Genomic DNA, 14767 nt, shown 5'->3' on the forward strand with positions numbered 1-14767 from the left:
ACACTGAAACTTTCTTACATTACAACAGCATGGAATTTATTTTGTAGTATAAAGAAAAGAAAAGTGCTTTTATTTTGAAACCAACCACAAGAAAGTCTTGGCAGGTAGATGTTTGTCACGTGACCAGTTATTTATTCTAGTAGCCCATTCATTTTGTCTCAGAGTCTGCAAACCTGTCCTTTTCCTCACTCTAGCCATTACTATACTTTGGAGACCCCAGGACAATAAGGTATGTGTCTAAATCAGTGCAAGCTGACTTTGAAAAAGCTAACGGAGTGCTTAAAAATCTGCATAATTCTCACATTTTTGAAAAATAATCCATTATTAGCCATAAAAATCGTTAGAGATTTTCTTGCAAAATGCTTCGTCACTCTGTTGCGTAACATAGAGACTTTTACCATAATGATCCTAAGTGAGCAACTTTGTTACAAAACTTGAGCTTTCTTCATTCTACCGTGGTGGCATAAATTAAGATTTCAAAGGCTTAAATCACAGATTTCTTATATGCATTGGTGTTAAGTGACTTCGATAATGACCGTAGACGTTGCCAGACTAGACAGAGTTTACGGAAGCATAGTGCTCAAACTGCTTTTCTTTCCTTCCTTTCTTTCTTTCTTTTTCTTTTTTTTTTACCGTAAAAACCTTAACGTGAACAAAATACGCAATGCATTTTTTTTTCTGTTGCTGCTTTTTCACCATGATGTTGAAACTCCTAGTGATCATTAAGGTAACAAGATGAGATCATACTTTAAAATAAATAAATAAATAAATAAATAAATAGAATAATAAATATGTAGCTACAAAAAATGATCCAGCAGAATTTATTTTTTGCTATGGGAACTGCTCCTTTGGTCTCTATTTTCTCTCTTACTTTCCTCAGTCATCCAGCATCTCTTCTTTGTCTTTCCACAAACAAACCCTGATTATCTGCAGTAGCTTGTAAAATGTACAAAATATTTCTTTTCCATCTTTACGTGACTCACATAAAGAGCATTAGATAAGAAGACTAATTGGAACAAGGTTAGTGCTATTCTATCAAATGCTGTGACATCTTGTTCTACAAGTCATTAACTTTTCACCTTAATTACACCAACATATTCATTAGGTCATTTAATACATTATTCAGTCTGCCACTGTTTTCATTAGGAACAAATCCAGTTATGAAATGTCTAATTGTGGTCGAACAAAAGATTTGCTTAGTCACCTTAGTACATTTTATGGTTGTATGTTGTGTATTAAAAGCATGTTGATTGATGAGGGGAGTGGCGACTGACTTCTTCTGAGTTCAGCAGATAAACTCGATAAAACCAAGTTACTTATTCTTTTTTAAAGGCCACAGAGGTCATGGAGTTACAATTATTTTAAAAAATCATTCCTGATCTTTAAAACTGAATTTCAAATTTAAAAAGGAACTCAACTAGTAGAGAGCCCAAAGTGTCGCAGGTCAGTTAATAATTAAAACTTCATTTATGTCAAACTTTGAATGAAACTTTAAAGGAATACATAAATAAATCATAATATTAAATCTTTAATTATTTAATAAAATTAATAATTTATATAATACACATAATTGAAATATGAATGTGTTATAATGTTAAAATCAGTTTTAAAAAGAAGAAAAAAACACCATCAGTACCTAGTAATTATAATGTAGGTGAACTTTTCTGAAACAATTTACCGTAAACTCTATTACCTCCTTAAATACACCCTATTGGCTAATCAACTGCTGAACCTTGTTAGTAGCACTGTTACTCACAGACTTTGATAGGTAAGGCTGACAGATAATAATATCATGATGTGCTGCAGAGCTGGACTGGATAATAATTCATTAGCAGGTGAAATAACTGTACATGATTTTAAATCAAAATTAAGCTAAACATGAATAATTTCCCAATTGAATTCTTCAGTTACATATCCGATAAATGATTCCATTATTTACTGTACCTAATATTATTATTATTTTTTTATTTATTATGTGTGTACTTTCTTTCATCATCACTAACATTAGTACTTTTAAATGGCATCTTTGGATTATGGCCCCTTTCAGCCCATATTGAAAATGAAAATGCATGTTATTTTCCCAAATTAACTCGTGGTCACACAACATGCCCTCTTTACCTACAAATACTTGTTCTGACAGAACAGAGTCACTTCCAATCTCCATCATGCCGTGTCTGTGTGTGTTATTAGATGGCAAACGAGGCCAAGCCATGTCCCTGTGATATTGGTGATCGGTCTGATTACGGAGGGCTGGGCCAGGAGGTCCAGATCGAGCACATCAAGGCATACGTAGTGAAACCCTCCGCCGCATCGGACAAGGCTGTGATTGTCATCCAAGACATCTTCGGATGGGAGCTTCCCAACACCAGATATATGGCTGACATGCTGGCTGCCAATGGATACACGTGTGTTGAAACGTCGCTTCTGTATATTAACTGAAAAATGCATCAGGATTGTTATTCTATTTGCCCCGATGGTCACTTTCCGCTTTTTGTCCTGGGCAGTGCTGTTTGTCCCGACTTCTTTGTCGGGAAGGAACCCTGGAGTCCAACCAAAGACTGGTCCACATTTCAGGAGTGGCTTAAGGATAAAAAACCAACGGACATTAACAAGTGAGTGCACTTTCAGTTCAGCTTTTCTAGACGGACTCTTATTGGGCAGTGCTTGTCTTGAATCTTTAACATCACGCATGAGCCTAATAGTTATTTCCTTCTCAGAGAGGTCGACGTTGTGTTGAAGTACCTGAAGGAGCAGTGTGGAGCCAAGCGCATCGGAACAGTGGGCTTTTGCTGGGGAGGAGTGGCAACACATTACTTGGCCTTGTTATATCCTGAAATCAAAGCCGGAGTGTCTGTTTATGGTACGTCGTTTAACCAGCAGAATACATAGTATTGTTAATTTAAGTTGGATTGAGAATGGGGTTTACGGGGTTAACTCTGCAGGAATAGTTCGTGAAAGAGAGGACAGGTATTCGCTGAAGAGCCCGACACTGTTCATCTTTGCAGAAAACGATAATGTCATCCCTCTGGATCAGGTGAGTGAGTGTGTTCCGTTTCTGACTTCCACTGAATTCCTGCTTTCATTTAGAATGTTTTTAATTAACTTCGGAGTGTTCCTATAGACCCGTTCAAAAATTATGATATTCCTTGAAATTTTTTCTCACTTTGTAACCATAAGATTCAGTGCATATTAAAGTTTTATATAATAGATCAACCTGATATGTGCGATTTTTAGTTTTTGGAAAAATACAGCATGCCTTTGCATATGCCCCCCACAACCCCTTTCCGATATACCATCTATTAATGAATGTAGAAGTGTAAAAATTGCAGTAAAGGAGGAATGCCATTGTTTTTCTTGAGTCGTTTTGTTTTACTTGTGCATTTGTTTTGTACATCTGCGATCTGATCTCCCTTGGAAAATATTTATGAAAAAAATAATGTGCTGCTTTGTGTTGCCTTATCTCCTAAAATTCTACTGAAACACTGTAACGTTTAAGACTTCAATGTGACAAAATGCAAAAAGTTCTGAGGTATTGCACGCATACTGTAGCTGTATGTTTAAGCACAGTGTGCTTAAACAAACTTGTTCTTTCACTCATTAGGTCAGTGCCCTGGAAGCAAACCTGAAAGGGAAATGCACAGTAGACTTCCAGTTGAAAATATTTCCTGGACAGACCCATGGCTTTGTCCACCGCAAGAGAGAGGACATCAACCCAACTGACAAACCCCAAATTGAGGAGGCCAGGAAGGATATGCTCAACTGGCTCAATAAATACATCTGAACATGTGAAATAAATCAAAGCTTAAATTGCACTTAAGATGAAAATAGTGCCTTAAAACACAATCAGATTAATATGGATTGATTGGTGGGTTATGTAACTTTGTAGTTGATATTACATCATACCAGTGTATTTTTTTTAATGTCTGGATGAAAGTATATTTTTTTCTGAAAAAAATATTTTAACCAATAAATCATGAATGTATGCCAAAAACAGGCTGAATGCAGTACAGAAACACCATGAACACAGCAACAAAATATACTCAATGAAATGATGAGATTTTTAATATTTAGATCTGAATACGTAAATGTACCCAATGAGCAATAACCCAATGTCAATAAAAGTGAAGCACACGGAAATTTCATCAGTCAAATGTTTTATTGGAGACTTTGTAACGAATAAAGCTTGGACATGTTGTATCAAATGATAAATAGCAATACGCAGTGCGACGCGGACATGGAGCTCGAGGAAGTGCCAAAGACCTCTGAAACAGCTCACTCATTTAACCCCCTCACACTCGAGCTGCTTTCCTTCAGTCGGGGAGCTTCAGTCTTCGCTCTCTCCTGGGTTTCGGATGTCATCTATCTTTAGGATCATCTTAACCACCTGGGTAGCCAAAAGGATCTGCTGCTTCTTGCCAATCAAGGTCTCAATTACATGTTGCTGCTTCATGTCTGCGCAGGACGAAACAAAGCTAATTAAGCTAAATGAGGGCTTAAAAGTTTTCTCAATTAATTTATGTTGGTGGAAAAAAAATATATATATATATATTTGCATTTCAATTATCCAGATCAGAGAACAAAGCACAAACGTCTTACCATTGGTGTTTTTGTGCAAGCAGTCGATGCCAAGGAAAGGGTTGTTGTCCTTTACTTGTCTGGCTCTGACCTCGGTCATAGTCTGGATGGGGTTGAGTCCGCTGTTCTCGGCCAATGCCATCGGGATGACCTCTAGAGCATCAGCAAACGACCTCATGGCATACTGTTCCAATGATGGGCACTGTTGAAGAAAACCGATGTAAGTACAAAAAGGTCCAAGTGTCAACATCAAGATTTTTACACCAGGTGTCCAAGTCGTACATTATCCGCCGCCTGGTTCACAGCGAGAGCACATGCGATCTCTGACGCTCCGCCGCCGTAAACGACACGGTTGTCTCTGACCAAATTGCGAATTACACACAGAGCATCATGGAGCGCACGCTTGGCTTCCTCGATGATCTATTGTCAAACAGGAAAAGAGTGGATTAAAACCAACATGTGCCAAGGTAAATGCGTAGTTTACAGGGCGAGGGATGGTAGGTGCTCACCATTTTGTTGCCACCACGGATGAAAATGGTTACGGCCCTGGTGTTTTTGCACTCTGTGATCACCAGCATGTGGTCCTTGGTTGTGCCAAAGGAGATTTCCTTCACTAAGCCGGCGGTGCCCAGCTTCTCTGGCGTCAGCTCACAGAACCTCGGCACAATCCGCCCCCCTGTGGCTATCGCTATCAACTGCACCAAAAACATAAAACATACTGAGTAGTAAGTAATATACTCGATTTAATGGAATAATCAAGGTGGAAAGAGTTCAGGAACGTTTGATTTTAAGGTCTTCGGCACATTTTAACCATTTCTTACTTCAATCTCTGGCCCACCGACCCAGCGCACGGCAGGCAGCTCGTTTTGCAGCAGAAGGTGGTTCGCCTCGTCATCAAAGCCCCACTGGCAGATGGCCAAGTTAGCGCCAGTGCTTTTAACCTGAAATAAACACACACATACATTGTTTACACCAAGTGAGTTAATCAAACATTTAAGTCGTTACGACAATCAGCTCTCGCAACAATCTAAAGCAGGACAGTAAATTTGGGGCATTCACCTGCTGGATCATCTCTTCAAACTTTTCTTTTTCATACTTCTGGAGGGCTTTGTAGTCCTCAACTGAGGTCACGTCCAACTTATGCTTGGTCTTGGGCTTCGGTGGCTCAAATGGGCAGGTCAAGATAGCGATTTTAGCATCATTTAGAGCCTTGTAAAAAAGGAAGAAGAAAACATTCGCCTCGTTAGAATACAGCTAAATGAGATGCAGGTAATCAAATTGATCTTCATCCTGTTCATTTATTCTTAATCTGAAAAAATACATTTCAAATAATTTATTTTTCATCTTGCTGGAGGGAAATTAGAAGCAGATAATAAAACGATGATTAACAAAAAAAGACAGGAATCCTCTCACGATATTATTCACACATATTTATACCTTGGGCATCTGAGGGTGGCTGAACTCTTTGTCAACTATCACACCCTTGATGAGCTGTGTGTCCTCCAGCTTTCCTCCTACTTTCCCTTCCACCTTGATGAGTTCGAAGTCAACATCCTTCCTTTCCATGTCAGCCACAGTGAGGATGGCATTCACTGCGATCTCTGCCATCTGTCTGTGGCACCGGTTAATTCTAGAAAACAAGGGGAAAAAAAAAACATTCAATATAACTCACAGGCTTGATTATGTGAAGTTAGAAAATAAAAAGATCTCCCACAAATGTTACTGTGAACCAAAAAACCTTACGACTTACACTTTTGATCCCAGTGTTGTCATGGCAGTCTGGATGAGAGGTTCAGTGTTGTTGGGGTCACAGGGAAAACTTTCTGCCATTTTGTCTAGTGTCTCTATAGCGATGCGTGCAGCCTGGTCGTACCCATCAGAGATCCTGATGGGGTGGATCCCTCGGTCCAGCAGCTGCTCGGCCTGCTCGAGCAGCGCTCCAGCCAGCACTGAAACAAAAATAAAAATGTCTAAGTACTTAACTCAAATAAGAAAACATCAAATTCACTTCCACTTCACCATAACGCTAATTTTTTGCTAGCTAGCCCATTGTACTTTCAATCTAAGATTTAAAATTAGAGGCTATGGTCCCATGTTCGATTCTCAAGCCGAGTAATTTCCTGCATGTCTTCCCCATATTAACAAACCTCCTTCCCATCAAGCTAAAATCAAAAGAAGGCCACTAGCGCTATAAGAACAAGATCCAATTAATGCAAAAAAAATAAAATAAAAATAATAAAATAAATAAAAATAAAATTGCCTGATAAGTAGAGAAAAAATATTATATATATATATATATATTTAAGAACAATATCTTTACATTAATGTATTAATTAATTGAAACATTAATTGAATTACTCCCCCAACAAAGGTGTTAGTAGCAGTCCTACCTGATATCAACAGTTTTTATTTGAGTACAGCACTATTTTGGAAATTAATAACTGTAGCAGAATGGATTCAGAAGCACCATCACCATCTGTGCCAGATCACATACCAACAACTCCAGTGGTTCCATCACCAATCTCATCATCTTGGGACTTGGACAGCTCCACCATAAGCTTGGCAATCTGATGGTCCACATCCATCATGCTGAGAATAGTGGCTCCATCGTTAGTGACGGTCACCTCTCCATCCTTGTCAACCATCATTTTGTCCAGACCTAATTAATAATTGTTAAAGAGGACTGTTAATATATTTAACTGTATATAGAAGATAGAGGTTTGAAATAAAAGAACCTTATAAGCCGAAATGACAGCATAATGTATAGTTCTTGCATACCGTTAGGTCCCAAAGATGTTTTCAGCGTTGAAGCGACAGCTTTGGCTGCCATGATGTGAGACTATAAAAAAAACCACAATATTTGAAGTTAGCCAATAATTTCATCTTCTCTTTCATCACTTAAGAATTTGTCACCTAAGATGGCTTTGTTATAGAGGTGATGCACATCACCATTGACTATTGAGGGCAGAGCTCTGTGAAGCAACACCCCCCGGCTCAAAGCCGTACAGAGGAGCACATGGGCCTCCATGTTAGCATGACAGCTTACAAATCTTTCTAGTCCTGTTACGATACTAATGCAAATCAGCTGGACTTCCAGGACATACCTATGCATTTAACGCAAGCGTTTACGTTTAAGCGCCTCTCGTACTTAACTCAAATAATAAGAAAACATCAAATTCACTTCTACTTCACCATAATGCTAATTCTTTGCTAGCTAGCCCATTGTACCTTCAATGCGTCAATTCCCGTTAGCCGAGTCTTCTTGTCTTGGTCTTTAATGATGATAAAAGGCCTGCCATATTCATCAAATGCCAATGTGCCCAACGTGGACATGTTGAGTGATGATTTAAGAGTCGCTATGTGCGCTCAGTACTTATAAAAGTGAGTTTTAAAGATGTTGTTCTGGAGTGTTGCTAGACTGCAAGCCGCACGGTTCTGCCGGCGACTTCTGGAAGGCTCCACGGGCGGGGAGGGCGGAACCAAATACTCAGAAATGTGCCTTACTAAATGCTCAAAAATCTTCTAATAAAGGTACAGTTAAATCTTCTGTCTAAAATAATGAACTATTATGCTTGATAAAAAAATATTTCCAACACTGGCATGACGACCGTTGAGAAAAACATGAGCAAAAAGTATTTTTTTTGCAACGTGGTTTATTCCGATCACGTTCAATCTCAGCAGGCGCTCTGATCTCGCGTGAATTCAGAAAAATAAAGTCAATGGAAATGTGTTGACGAGGTGAGTTTGTAAAGCCATTCTAAAAAGGTAAGAGCCATTCTGCAGAATTAATGTCTGTTAGCTCTATTGTTAGCTATAGTTTAACTTATGCGGTGCCGTAAAATAGTATTTCATTCTCACGAACGGAAGCAAATGTTTGCAGCAAGAGTTGACCCGGAGTTCAGATAATTGTGCTTTACTTTCTGAACTTGCTATATTTTTATAGTTTCGACGGTGGCTGCTTTTATTTTGTTTATAAGTGACAAAAATCGACACATTTCGCTCCCACGTGTGCTGTTATGAATACAGCTGTCACCGTGAAAGTTGGACGTAATTTCCGGTGTGCTGTTGATATGATTCCGGTCAGGTTTTACCCAACTTGGAAGGTGTTATTGTGGCCGCCTGTCTGTTTTTTGTCCAAGTATGTTGGTAAGAGGATCCATCTGGTACACACTCCTACTCTGAGTAGACAATCAGATTTTATCTGTTGTCATCCATCAACAACTGTTTTGTTTAGCGGCACTCATTGCAAGGTTGTGTCTGCTTTTCTCTCGGGCATTAAACTACACATTTTAAAATACTGCTTATGCTGTGAGTAAGCATAAATTACTGCCTTAATACTTTGTGGAGCCTTCATACGACTCATTGATTTACGCTGAGATAAAATGATAAACAAGTGGACTCTTTACTAATCAGGGAACTTTTGAGGACATCTGGTTGCACAAAGTAAATGCAGAATGCAAATGCATGCCACACTTGTCAGTTACACATTTATAAGCATTTTGTGCTGCCAAACTAGGCGATATGACTGATCAAAGAAAGGCGGCAGCTGAGACTACTGTAACAATGTGGTGACATTAACTCTGAAAGGGGGAAAAAAGATTAGAGTATATTTATATTAATACAAAAACGCCCTCTTTTTTTTCTGGCTTTCCTAGCATGCCTCTTGAGGTGAAGCCTCGGTTTGTTGTGCTGTACGGCTCTCAGAAGGGTCAGGCTGAGTCCATAGCTGAGGGCATCGCTGAGGAGGCCGAGGAGCACGGCCTGGTTGCTGATCTCTGCTGCCTGAACCAAAACGACAAGGTATCTGTCAATATAACGGAATTACTTTTGTACTGCATGAGTTCCTGCACACCAAGAAACCATTCGGAACAAGATAAGAATTCCCCTAAATCGCCTGAATGCTTTGCAAAAATGCTGATAACTAGCTTAGAATATGTTTGCTTCTAGTATAACTTGGAGAAGGAGCGTGCCCCGGTAGTCTTTGTCGTGTCTACCACTGGAGATGGGGAACCTCCCGACAATGCCCTACAGTTTGTGAAGCGCATCAAGAAAAGGACCCTCTCCCCTGACCACTATAAACACCTTTTATACGCACTTTTAGGTAATTTCTTACTCAAGGGGTGTTAAGGAATTCTTGTGTAGTTTATCCATCATAAATATGGAAGCTGCTTTGTCATGATTTGTAAAGCAGATGTAACCTCACATTGTTTTCTGTTCAGTCGCTCATCAGCTGTTCTCTGTATATCTCAGCTTTAGGAGATACAAATTACGCAAATTTCTGCAACTGCGGGAAGACGATTGAACGTCGTCTTCGGGAACTCGGAGCCAGACAGTTCTACCCGACGGGGTACGCAGACGACGGCGTAGGGTAAGCGGACATCCAACTTTCATCATTTCTCTCTTCTCTGTCCTGCTGCTGTTTTATAATCTCGCCGATTTTGGTGTGTCTTAGGCTGGAGCTGGTTATTGACCCTTGGCTCAAAGGACTGTGGAATTCCATTAAAGACGCCTTGACAAAGATGGCTTCCGACAGAACTGTCCAACTTAAGGAAGATTCTGCCAAAGAAATTCCTGAGTCATCTTTACCAGACGTCCAGTTGAACCTCTTGAGCATCGCTGATAAACAGATCTGTGAGCCAGACTCTAAATATTCATCTTCTTTGGCCATTTCTGATGTCAGGCCACCTCCGGCGTCAACTGTCTCTACATCAGCACCAAACACACAAGCCTGTAGTGAAGGAGTCCCCCAGGTTTCCTTGGCAGCCTCACTGACGAGCTCCCTACCGCCGCTGTCTGAGTCCTCTCTGAATGTTCCTGTGCTACCTCCCTCCTACTTAGACGTTACTTTACAGGAAGCAGACACTGCGGAGCAGGTGATGAATTTTCAAGACGGAAAAGGAAGACACATCTGCTATGCTTATCCCCTCACCCCATAAATGTTTTCTTTTTTGCAGGCTGCTGAACGTTTGAGCAAGGAGAGTCGTTACGAGGTGCCCATCTCTAAGGCGGTTCAGCTGAGTAAAGGAGACTCGGTGAAGACAGCTCTTCTGCTGGAACTGGATATTTCTGTAAGCGTCGCAATATACTATGTAGTTGCCTCTTTACTTATTGATTCCTCTTGCAAAGGTGTTTTAAAAAGTCTAAAAATAAATGCATTTTTTTGGTGCATTCCCATATAGTCTCACACGGAAAACAGTGGAAAAATCCAAACTTTGATTTGAGTACACATATTGAATAAATGAACTGTCTCTCATTATTCCAGATAATACTTGGCCATCTCTTATGCTGTCTTTTCTTAAGTTCAACCCACAAGTTTTTAGGTCTGGGGACTCAGATGGTTATATAAGAAGGTCAATTCTGTGTATTTTGTATACTATATTTAAGTATATTTGTTTTTCAGGGTATATTAAAACTCTTCATCTACAATATTACAACAAAAAAAAAATCACTGCAATAATTAGGGATATCCTAGATTTTCATATGAAATAAGTATCAACAATAATGTTCTGTTAGAGGTGGCCACATGTGCATTTAAAACGTCCTGTTATTTCAAAGAGTTTCCGATGCTCAGCAGTGAGCGTGAGGTGCTTTTCCTCACACTCACCTGAAGAATGAAGAGCTGAGAAACGTAATTTTAGCATCACTTCAGACAGGGATTCCAAGCAGAGATTAATTAACTATGCGCATTTGTATATACGATGGTAAGAAAAATGAGGACTTTTTTTTTGTGGCATGCTTCCTAAACAAGATCGGGTTATTAGAAAGCTTGTTTTTTAACTTCAGTTCTCTTTCTGCTTTGGGAATATTTCTTTTCCTCCCTTGCCATCCTCTTTACTGTGGTTTTCTTCCAAGATAAAATTGTGTCCTTGCCCAGCCTTGTTTGTCACAGTTCCGGGGCTCTTGCAGACATTTTCTTACAAATGAAGATCTGGTTTACATGAACATATGATGGTATTCAGTGGTGGTTTCCCTGCTAACCAACGGCTTGAGGCATCTACATTTTTCTGCTTGATTATGGTACCATAAGTGTATTTATTCTAAGGCCTTTTATGTTTTTTTTTTGTTTTTTTACCAAATAAGTGGGGAAACTGCTGTGGGGTATAACGACAACATTATATAACATAGGTTCTTACATTTTTATTTCATCTCTAGGCTTTCCCATCCATGACCTATCACCCTGGAGATTCTTTTGATGTGTTTTGCCCAAATGTGGCCGAGGAGGTGGACCATCTGCTCCACAGACTCGGCCTTCAGGACCAGAAGAACCATCACGTTCAGATCTCTGTAAAAGACAATACAAAGAAAAAAGGTAAGATCAGAATAGCTTTATTTATTTTTTTTGTTTAAACAGCCAGAGTTTTAAATAAACATGTAACAAACTGAACGTCATTTTGTGTGTTTTTCATAATGAATCCTCTTTACAAAGTATAGTTTTACATTCTTGGATTTTCTTTTCTTCCCTCCTGTAGGTGCTCAGGTGCCACCACACATTCCTGAAAATGTTTCACTGCTGTTCCTGCTCACTTGGTGCCTTGAGATCAGGAGCGTTCCTAAGAAGGTACTGCATGTTCCAAGGTTGCTCTGCAGCCACTTCCGCCATCTTTAGCTTAGTTTGAACATGAGGTTATGACAAAAAAACAAGGCGACAAAGCTATTTCAGCAGCCACTTAAATGATTCTCATTTAGTCCACGTAAGTCTAGGAAAAAGCAACAAGAATAGTAAAAAAATAAAAATAAAAAAATAGGGTGTGTGAGTATCAGTAAATTGGTTGTGTTTGTTATAGATGTTAATGAAAAAGTTGCATGTGTTCTTCCCCTTCGCCCAGCAACAAATCTTTGGAAAGGGTGGGCTGAGAAGGATCCACCTTAACCGTCGTTTCAATCCAGGGAAAAGAAGAAGAAGAACGCATTTGGAGGCGTCTTCGAATTTAGACAGTCAAATTTGTCGCATCGTTGTGACTTAATTGACTTCAAATGCGGCTCTTGAATGGGGAAGCCCCTGAGTTGGGACCCTAATAAGCCAACCCAAGTCATTATTTATGTTTTAATCCAATGGGTTTGGTTTTTTCTGGTCTGTGTGATTTGCATCGCTGATGCTAAAGGCAAAGAACTTCCTACTGAAACATTCTTCTGCTTCTTCCTTGTTAGGGGAGTACAGATAACAAATCACCCTCCAAGAACTGGCAAACTTTTAAAGTTCTTGTCGAAGTTCGAGAAAGGAAAAAAAAATACTTCACTTGTAGTGTACATGTAATTAATTGCACAATGCAGATATGGTTAAAATATAGCTCCTTATCATTTTTGTGACTGAGCAAGTCTACTGGAGCTCAGACTGTCTTTGTTAAACTCTAGTTCCTGAAAGGAATGCTGGGGTACAAAGTTTGCTTTGATAAGTTTAGTTGAGGCTGAATTTACTCAGTCTGGGGCCGAAGTTGAAATATTCATCAAACTTTTCTGGTCGCCTGTGGCGGTGTAGAATTAAAATCACATGTAGAGTGTGAAAATATCAAGTTGTAGCTGTACTGAGCTGTGAAAAAAAAAAAAAGTCTCAGCCCTGGTCGGGAATGTGCTCTGCACACGTTTCTTTTGGAAATCTTAAAAACACCTTCTTGTAGTCATTGTCTTTCTTTTTTCCTTTTTTTAAAAGATTGAATTCATATTTATTTTTCTCGTGGATGTATCATTTCAGTTGATTTAAAAAAAATATATTTTGGAAAGCATAACTAGTTCATTATTTATAAATTAGTTAATAAAACACGTTTGTTAACTTGATCAATTTGAGGAATATTTAGTCTTGAAAACCGCTTACTGCATGTGACACATTACATTGCAGTTTTAATAGGATGCTATTTATATTGGGATATCAAAGAGCAGTGTGTCAGTATGGTTGAACATTAAGAAAACTTAGCAGTGTTTAAATATGACACATGTGTGTTGATCTTTGTGAGGTCAAGAGATTATAGGAAAGAAAAAAAATGCTGTTCACCTAAACTTGCCCACATCTACAGATCTGATTAATGAGCCTAAAACAGCTGAAGAGCTGAGAGATTATTACCTTGGCATCTCCAGAATCACAAACAGAAAAACAGGAGTCTGCTTTTGTTTTTGTTTTTTTTTTGTCATAAAAATTAATATTTTTCTAGATTTTTATTTAAAAGTCATGTTTTCCCGGTTGTTGTTGAAGATAATTATTTAAAGCTATATGAAAACATGCTGCTAATCTATACAGCTGTGTGAAATTATTCAAGCCACCTATGCATAATTAATGTCTTTCCACAACTTGGTTATCGTTTTAGATTAATTGGTAGCTATTGAAGGAAGTTGTGTAATTACTTTTTAATGAGGTTTTTAATGTTTTCAATTAATGTTTTTTTAAGTATTTTAATTGAAAACACAGCCTTTGTTTGGGAAAACAGGTTGTTTTCCCAAACGTCGTGTTGTAATTGTGAATTAAATGGCATTTAAATTGAAAACTTAACAAGACTTCAGGGGATAGAGCTCAATACCTGATTGCAATAATAGGCTCTGATGAATTTGTTCGAGTATTAAAGCTTACCTCATGATAAAATGGCCAGCGAAACCATCTCCCAAGTTTAAGGATTTAAAAGATTTTTTTTTGTAGCGGTTGAAGCAGCAGCACATTTAGAATCAAGGTCTTCCGGCTTGCGTTGTTAAACGCGCCTTCGTTTGCTTCTGTGGATGAAACCTTCAGTAGGGATAAAATGCGGAAGGAACGTCTGCCGTGGCTGATGAAGGCGCAGAGCAGCTTTGGGTGAAACCGCATCTGTTTTGTGTGTCTGTGTGAAGGCTTTTCTGCGAGCGCTGGTGGAACATACGTCAGACAGCGCCCAGAGGAGGAGACTGCAGGAGCTCTGCAGTAAGCAAGGCGCTGCAGACTACAACCTCTACGTGCGAGACGCAAGCCTCGGTGTGTCGGAGCTTCTCGCTGCCTTCCCGTCCTGTTCGCCTCCTCTCAGCCTCCTAATAGGTCAGACGTTAACCCGTTTGCTCAAGCACTTTCAGTTCTAGGTTCGTATAGGTGTGAATTTGTGTCCAGGACAATTAAATGCTTTTTAAACGCATGAACTGAAAAGACAAGTTGGGATATTTTTTATTTATTTTTTTGTGTGGTTTTTCTCAGATTAAAAACAGGATTGGAATCACACATACAGGCTCAGATATATACAAGTAC

The 14767-nt window shown here is 39.1% G+C and overlaps 3 protein-coding genes across 6 annotated transcripts in view; 2 read left to right on the forward strand and 1 right to left on the reverse strand.

Annotated features, from left to right (window-relative positions):
- The first annotated feature begins 106 nt into the window (after positions 1-106).
- cmbl (carboxymethylenebutenolidase homolog (Pseudomonas)) lies at positions 107-4142 on the forward strand. Its single transcript, XM_008438629.2, has 6 exons — positions 107-229; positions 2191-2405; positions 2505-2612; positions 2718-2860; positions 2943-3034; positions 3602-4142. The coding sequence occupies exons 2-6, from the start codon at positions 2191-2193 to the stop codon at positions 3779-3781; spliced, it is 738 nt and encodes a 245-aa protein (XP_008436851.2). The 5' UTR covers positions 107-229; the 3' UTR covers positions 3782-4142.
- On the reverse strand, positions 4134-8046 carry cct5 (chaperonin containing TCP1, subunit 5 (epsilon)). Its single transcript, XM_008438628.2, has 11 exons — positions 7804-8046; positions 7354-7414; positions 7070-7234; positions 6326-6524; positions 6013-6205; positions 5635-5784; positions 5397-5516; positions 5085-5270; positions 4858-4995; positions 4597-4777; positions 4134-4452 (listed from the first exon to the last, which is right to left on the reverse strand). The coding sequence occupies exons 1-11, from the start codon at positions 7906-7908 to the stop codon at positions 4325-4327; spliced, it is 1626 nt and encodes a 541-aa protein (XP_008436850.1). The 5' UTR covers positions 7909-8046; the 3' UTR covers positions 4134-4324.
- A 213-nt stretch (positions 8047-8259) lies between these two features.
- The window catches only part of mtrr (5-methyltetrahydrofolate-homocysteine methyltransferase reductase), a 34831-nt gene continuing 28323 nt past the window's right edge, over positions 8260-14767 (forward strand). Inside the window, exons 1-9 of one of the 4 annotated variants that reach the window (XM_008438625.3) lie at positions 8260-8340; positions 9231-9375; positions 9523-9676; positions 9826-9943; positions 10028-10448; positions 10530-10643; positions 11728-11884; positions 12045-12133; positions 14383-14563. In XM_008438625.3, the coding sequence (XP_008436847.2) occupies positions 9232-9375; positions 9523-9676; positions 9826-9943; positions 10028-10448; positions 10530-10643; positions 11728-11884; positions 12045-12133; positions 14383-14563 (1378 nt within the window). In that variant the 5' untranslated portion in view covers positions 8260-8340; position 9231. Of the gene's footprint in view, positions 8341-8636; positions 8722-9230; positions 9376-9522; positions 9677-9825; positions 9944-10027; positions 10449-10529; positions 10644-11727; positions 11885-12044; positions 12134-14382; positions 14564-14767 lie in introns of those variants that run through there. The other 3 variants (XM_008438627.3, XM_008438626.3, XM_017301985.2) reach the window with 3 other exon arrangements.

This window comes from Poecilia reticulata, chromosome 20, assembly GCF_904066995.2.
Source record: "Poecilia reticulata chromosome 20, P_reticulata-male-v2, whole genome shotgun sequence".
In the NCBI taxonomy this organism is placed as follows: Eukaryota; Metazoa; Chordata; class Actinopteri; order Cyprinodontiformes; family Poeciliidae; genus Poecilia; species Poecilia reticulata.

What these genes read in the sequence shown, in the direction of transcription:
- cmbl (XM_008438629.2), top strand. Translation starts at nt 2,191, where the DNA reads ATGGCAAACGAGGCCAAGCCATGTCCCTGTGATATTGGTGATCGGTCT. An exon ending in AAACCAACGGACATTAACAA is followed by an intron (nt 2,613 to 2,717) that starts GTGAGTGCACTT and finishes TTTCCTTCTCAG; the next exon opens with AGAGGTCGACGTTGTGTTGA. An exon ending in ATGTCATCCCTCTGGATCAG is followed by an intron (nt 3,035 to 3,601) that starts GTGAGTGAGTGT and finishes TTCACTCATTAG; the next exon opens with GTCAGTGCCCTGGAAGCAAA.
- cct5 (XM_008438628.2), bottom strand. Translation starts at nt 7,908, where the DNA reads ATGTCCACGTTGGGCACATTGGCATTTGATGAATATGGCAGGCCTTTT. An exon ending in CGGGAATTGACGCATTGAAG is followed by an intron (nt 7,415 to 7,803) that starts GTACAATGGGCT and finishes TTTTTTTTATAG; the next exon opens with TCTCACATCATGGCAGCCAA. An exon ending in TGAACCAGGCGGCGGATAAT is followed by an intron (nt 4,778 to 4,857) that starts GTACGACTTGGA and finishes TTTCTTCAACAG; the next exon opens with TGCCCATCATTGGAACAGTA.